Source organism: Myxocyprinus asiaticus, chromosome 9 (genome assembly GCF_019703515.2).
Source record: "Myxocyprinus asiaticus isolate MX2 ecotype Aquarium Trade chromosome 9, UBuf_Myxa_2, whole genome shotgun sequence".
NCBI lineage: Eukaryota > Metazoa > Chordata > Actinopteri > Cypriniformes > Catostomidae > Myxocyprinus > Myxocyprinus asiaticus.
Window position 1 is genome coordinate 52,934,795 of NC_059352.1, and position 7,482 is coordinate 52,942,276.

At 36.6% G+C, this 7,482-nt stretch overlaps 1 protein-coding gene across 1 annotated transcript in view; it reads left to right on the forward strand.

Annotated features, from left to right (window-relative positions):
• s1pr5b (sphingosine-1-phosphate receptor 5b) overlaps positions 1-4,012 on the forward strand; it is a 5,459-nt gene extending 1,447 nt beyond the window's left edge. The window contains exon 2 of the mRNA XM_051706877.1: positions 1-4,012. This exon is cut by the window's left edge and continues 310 nt beyond it. Coding sequence (XP_051562837.1) covers positions 1-1,108 — 1,108 coding nt within the window. The 3' untranslated portion in view covers positions 1,109-4,012.
• Positions 4,013-7,482: the final 3,470 nt, after the last annotated feature.

Sequence of the window (7,482 nt, forward strand, 5' to 3'; positions counted from 1 at the left end):
TTATCAAAGCAACGAGGTTCTTCAGCGACATTATAACTACACAGGTAAACTGGACAGCGACCGATACAAAGACGGACTCAAACCCGAAGCCATCAGCTTCCTCTTCATCTGCCTTCTCATCGTTGTGGAGAACTGCATCGTACTCACAGCCATCTACAGGAACAAGAAGTTCCACAAGCCCATGTACTACCTGCTGGGGAACCTGACACTGTCCGACCTGCTCGCGGGATTCAGCTACATGCTAAACATTGTGCTGTCGGGTCCGAACACGCTGAAACTCACGCCGCTGCTGTGGTTTCTGAGGGAAGGCGGCGTCTTTATCACGCTCACCGCGTCCGTCATCAGTCTGCTTGCCATCGCCATTGAGCGTTACGTCACCATGCTCAACATGAAGCCGTACCACCGCGCCAAACGCAATCGCATGTTCACTCTGATCGGGGCGAGCTGGGCGCTCTCGGTGTTGCTAGGCATCCTGCCAATAATGGGATGGAACTGTTTGCGTAATTTGAACTGGTGCTCGACCGTGTTGCCGCTCTATGCCAAAAGCTACATCTTCTTCTGTGTGTTCATCTTCTTGGTGGTTCTGTTGGCAATCGTTGTTCTTTATGGACGAATCTTTCACTTCGTCAAGTCCAACATGCAGAATCCGAGCTGCGTCCAGCGTAAAGGTTATGCCCGGCGCTCGCAGAAGTACATGGCATTGCTAAAGACGGTCACCATCGTACTGGGCGTGTTTATATTGTGCTGGATGCCGCTATTTGTGCTTCTGCTGCTTGACTTCGTGTGTCCTGTGAGGATGTGTGAGGTCCTCTTCAAGGCCGACTACTTCCTGGGCGTCGCCATGATAAACTCGCTCATTAACCCTGTCATTTACACCCTGACGAGCAAAGACATGCGCCGGGCGATCCTGAAGCTGCTCTGTCAGTGCTGCCTGATGACCAAAGACGGCCAGATGAGGAAGATTGCTGTGGCCTTCCCAGAGTTCAGCTTCACAAAGACGGACGCAAACCATCACAGACTGGAGACAACGATTTCATCGGGCAATGCGACGACGTTACCGAATTTGAAATCCGTCTACCCAAAACTCCAATTAACAGTTCTCTCATGAACGCTTTAGACTAACACATGTAAACAGTTCTGGGGTGCGTTTCCTAAAATCATCGTTAGCAAATTACGGTCGCAAGTTCCATTGTTACCAACATAGTTCAAAGATTTTTGTGTTTCCTGAAACCATAGTTTCTATGAACATTAGCAAACAGCATTGCGAAGTTGTGTGGTTAGATCTACAGCTCTGTAGTTTCTTGTTAGTTGCTGCTTTACTTTTTGAGGGAAATCTGCCCAGACTTTTTCCTTGTTAGCATTTGTGGCAGTATTTTAAAACTTTGAGAACAGCTTTTTTTCATGATTTTCTACCACCTCCGAAAGCAATTGAAGTTCAGTCTTTGAAAATCGCAAAATCGTTTTGACTTTATAACAAGTGGACTTAAATAGATATTGTTCTTTCTTTCCATTACAGAGTCGCAACTTTGATATCCATTCGATCTCTGTAGTAGTGCGTAATGTCATCAACGACAATATTGAACCAATGTGGTTCAAATGATGGATGAGCTGATTTGCGACATAGTTACAATGGTTTCATGAAACAGTCGTGACTAACTAGTTTCTCCAATGAAGCGGTGAGCTACATTGATGTATGTGAAACACACCCCTGAACGTCTGAGACTAATCCCAAATATGATTCATTCTGACGGCATCTTTGTGTCTCAAATGAGCTCGGGCACCGCTTAGACTCAGAAGTTCAGAGCAAACTGAATCTGAATCGTGAGAAATCAGATTTAATTAAAGACTCTTAAAAAATGACAGTCGTAGGGGGCCTGGGTAGCTCAGTGGTAAAATACGCTGGCTACCACCCCTGGAGTTCGCTAGCTCGCTAGTTCAAATCCCAGTGCATGCTGAGTGACTCCAGCCAGGTCTCCTAAGCAACCAAATTGGCCCGGTTGCTAGGGAGGGTAGAGTCACATGGGGTAACCTCCTCGTGGTCGCTATAATGTGGTTCTCGCTCTTGGTGGGGCGTGTGGTGAGTTGTGCGTGGATGCCGCGGAGAATAGCGTGAAGCCTCCACACGCGCTACGTCTCCGCTCCACAAGTCACGTGATAAGATGCGCAGACTGACGGTCTCAGACGTGGCGGCAACTGAGATTCGTCCTCCGCCACCCGGATTGAGGAGAGTCACTACGCCACCATGAGGACTTAGAGCGCATTGGGAATTGGGCATTCCAAATTGGGAATGACAGTCGTAAAGCATCATGTAGCATGAAAGAGAAACTGTAAGTGTCCTTCTCAAACCAACAGATCAGATTCACAATAATCAGATTACAGCAGAATCCCTCATTGCAGATCATTGTTGTGGATGGAAAAAGGTGTTTAATGTCCAATTATGAGTTTATCCCACCCTGGCTTAGCATGGTACTTTGAGATATATACATGGTACTGAATGAATACCACGGAATTAACATAGTACATACCCAAAGACCACATGAATTACCATGGTTCCACGTCCAATGGTGGTGATTCGCAGTTTGGAAAGTGTGTCAAAATGAAAACGTGAAGCTTCATTAACCCCTCCTGAATGTCGCATACAGACACACAGACCACCATCACCACGAAATGCGAATGATCTTCACCACGTTATGGCATTTTAATGTTCAGTCTCATGGCTTTAAATGTGAACTGAATTAGTCACAATTACATTTGAAAACACACAAAAAGACAATGATCAGGTCATACAGGATTCACAGGACTCATCACATGAACATTAGAAATGCTGGGATCTTTTGTGACAAACATAATATCCTGTATGTCAGTAGTTAAAGCTGTTGTAACTGTAAAATATACAAACCTTTCTCTGAAAAAAATAAAATGTGCTCATACTCATGCAGTACACCTGATTTAAAGTAAATTATGTTCTTTGTAATTTTATATTAAATATTTTGGAAGATAGCTGAGATTGATGTTTAACCTTTACACACATTTCACACACATTGACAATATTTATGAAGTTTCTCACACTCACATGAATGGAACGGTTTGTGTATGTGTCATATAGGACACACCATGAATACAGTGTGTGTAGGTGTTTTTATCCCACAAGAACAGTAAAACCTGTGTTCACCTACATTGGTTTGAAAACGGCTTGATAAAAGGACTAAATAATGTCTTAATTAAATCCCAAGATTCTTTGAGTTTAGGGATAGAAAATATAATCAGTTCAGTATGCAGACAAAAACAATAGAAGTCCATGGAAAGTCCCCACCTTGATAGAACGTGTAGATGTGTTTGTGTGTGAGTGTATAGGGGCAAATAGAAAGTTTTGCCCCTCATCTGGTAATGTTGTTGCCCTAAATATTGTATCTTGTCTGTGTTTTTCTCAGATCAACACTTTCTCTCTAACACTTCTGTCTAACAGTATTCGAGTCATCCTGCAGTCAGCGGGCATTGCAGTAAAACTCCTGATGCAGCAGTTATTCTGTATTACTAGTCATTATGTGTTAATGAGTATGCACTCAGTTAAAGAAAGTTCCTTTGTTCATTTTATAAAAGTTAAAACATAAAGTGCATGATGTTAAACAGATATTCAGCGATCTGGGTTAGATAAACTTCTAATGCAGTAAGCAGTTCATTGTGTCTGTCAGTACTTTCATGTTAACCGCACTGGATTGCACATGGTGTTGGGTGTTAGTATGTAGGGTGACTGTGGGCACACGTCTGTGGGTGGCTGCAGATGGGCTGCTGTTCTTGCACACTAACATGGAAACACAATTCAGTTCAGTTCTCCCCTGTTTACCGAAAACACACAAACACCATGTGCACACACACACACACACACACACTTCAGTGAGCCATACACACCAAACCACAAGGCTTGAGCTGCACTTGCATACCCATGGCCATGCAACAAACGTGTATCACACACACTTACGGCTCGCAATCATCTGATGAAAACTGAAGTGCACAACTGATAAACTCTCTGAACATACTGTCATGAGACAAATGTTCTACAGGTTACTGTAATACTGAATGTGGCCATGGTGAAATCTGATTATATTATATTATATTCAGTGTTGGGGAGTAACGAAATACATGTAACAGGATTACGTATTTAAAATACAAAATATAAGTAACTGTATTCCACTACAGTTACAATTTAAATCATTGATAATTAGAATACAGTTACATTAAAAAAGTATTTTGATTACTGAAGAGATTACTTTGCATTTTATTGTCATTTGTTTCATTTAATATTTAGTGTATTGAGTTAAATATAAATGAAATGATAAAAGATTGTTTAAACAGCAATGAAACACTTTCTAAAGATGTGTTACAAATGAACAGACAGAGAAACAAGTTTGAAGTAAGTTTGGAACAACAGAAATAGAAATAAATCTTGTGTAAATTGTCATGTGAACATTTATCTTTATACTAAGCTAAAATACTATTTCTAGCCAATTTACACGCACCTGTTACCGGGCATGATCATATCAAAAAAATCCATGTTAGATCATAATTTTTCTTTCTCTACTAAGACAATTTATTTTAGAGCAAAATTCTTATTCTTGATGAGATAAAACAATATTTTTATGGTATTTTTAATATAAGTGTATTTTGTCTTAATGTATTGGCAATTTTTTTTTCACTTGTTATAAACTTATTTATAATCAAAGCAAGTGAAGAATCTACCAGTGCTGAAGAAGTAATCCAGAGTATTTAGATTACATTACTGACCTTGAGTAATCTAACAGAATACATTACAAATTACATTTTACAGCACGTATTCTGTAATCTGTAGTGGAATACATTTCAGAAGTAACCCTCACAACCCTGATTATATTATTATATTATTATATTATATTATATTATATTATATTATATTATATTATATTATATTATTATATTATTATATTATATTAGATCATATTATATTATATTATATTATATTATATTATATATTATATATTATATTATTATATTATATTATATTATATTGTATTATATTTAATATTGTTATATTTAATATTGTTATATTATATTATATTTAATATTGTTATATTATATTATATTATATTTTATATTGTTGTATTATATTATATTGTATTATATTTAATATTGTTATATTATATTATATTATATTATATTTTATATTGTTATATTATATTATATTATATTATATATTGTTATATTATATTATATTGTATTATATTTTATATTATTATATTATATTATATTGTATTATATTTTATATTATTATATTATATTATATTATATATTGTATTATTATATTATATTTTATATTATTATATTATATATTATTATATTATATTATATTATATTGTATTATATTTAATATTGTTATATATATTATATTACATTATATTTTATATTATTATATTATATTATATTATATATTGTATTATTATATTATATTATATTATATTATATTATATTATATTATATTGTATTATATTTAATATTGTTATATTATATTATATTACATTATAATTTATATTATTATATTATATTATATTATATATTGTATTATTATATTATATTATATTTTATATTATTATATTATATTTTATATTATTATATTATATATTATTATATTATATTATATTATATTGTATTATATTTAATATTGTTATATTATATTATATTACATTATATTTTATATTATTATATTATATTATATTATATTATATATTGTATTATTATATTATATTATATTATATTATATTATATTATATTGTATTATATTTAATATTGTTATATTATATTATATTATATTATATTTTATTATATTATATTGTATTATATTTAATATTCTTATATTATATTATATTATATATTATTATATTATATTATGTATTGTATTATTATATTATATTATATTATATTATATATTATTATATTATATTATATTATATTATATTGACAATAATTATATTAAGTTTACAAAAAAACTTTACAATGCGTGAGCGAAATGATGCACGTTTGTTTTCTCATGTCGTGTGGCGGCATCTAGTGTTCGCCCCCTGTAAATACAGGACTTCACATTAACAGTTCGGTTCCCAGAATATAAGTTTGTTTTTTTCCTCCCGTAAATAGAACTTATAATTATAATTTATAACCATCATATCTATATATTATTAAATGTACATTTATATTATGTCTAGGCATTGTTTTCTAAATGCATCTCTTTCTGAGCTTATACCAATGTGTGGTGACGTCATCGTTCACCGCGTGTGTCTTTCAAAAAGTTTAAAATAATATTTTAAAGGCTACTATATGCTTTGTTAACTCAAACAGAGTTAAAATAGGTTTTATTTGCTGCTCTGGTATGCGCACAGGTGTTCGGGAGGGCAAGTGTCTCTGCTTTCAATGTGTGTGTAACTCTCACACACACACACACACACACACACACACACACACACATACACACACACACTCACACACACACACGCATACACACACACTGTCACACACACACACACACATTCACACACACACTCACACACACACTCACACACACACATACACACACACACACACGCTGTCACACACACACACACATACATACACACATGCACACACATACACACACTCACACACAGTCTCACACACACACACACACACACACTCACACACACACTCACAAACACACACACTCACACACACACACACACATATACACACTCACACACACACACACACACTCACACAGCAACAAGAACAACAACAACAAGAACCGCCATTTGCCACTAAGTGGAGGTGACGTCACCACGATGCTTGTGCCAGGCTATGTGCACCTTGAGGCCACGTGAAGTGTTGAAAGCCCGCTGGCAGGAGGTCATGGGGCAGACCCAGGTGCCACTGGTCGACTGACTGAGACGACTGGCTGATGGACCACCTGTGCCCCCTACTGTGCCAACTTGCTGTGCTTTAGCCACCCGACACTCCGCTCGTTGTTGTGAGCATCACTCCTCTGCCCTCCGTTGTTGTTGGAGGGTGACTGCCTCCAACTGCCCAGTAGCGTCCTTCACGAGCCTCCTCCACAGAGACCGATCTAGACACCGCTGGTATCAGTCAGCGGCAAGTCCACTCAGCTCCAGATCCTCCTGTACCACATCACTCCATCTCCTCTCTAACCCGTGCTGCGCCCATTTATCCCCCTCAATCCGGCCAAACAAAAGCTGTTTAGGCATGCGGTGGCTGGGCATGCGGGCAACATGGCCCAGCCAGCGCAGCCTTGCCTGCCAGAGGAGCTCACCAATGGGACTTTGTCCAGATCTTTCAAGGATTTGTGAGCTCCTCACACAATCCAGCCTGGTTAAACCCAAGATGGATCGTAGGCAGGTCAGCCTAAATGTTTCGAACTGGCAAAGATGTACCATTAATGGGGTCCACGTTTCGCAAGCGTAGAGAAGG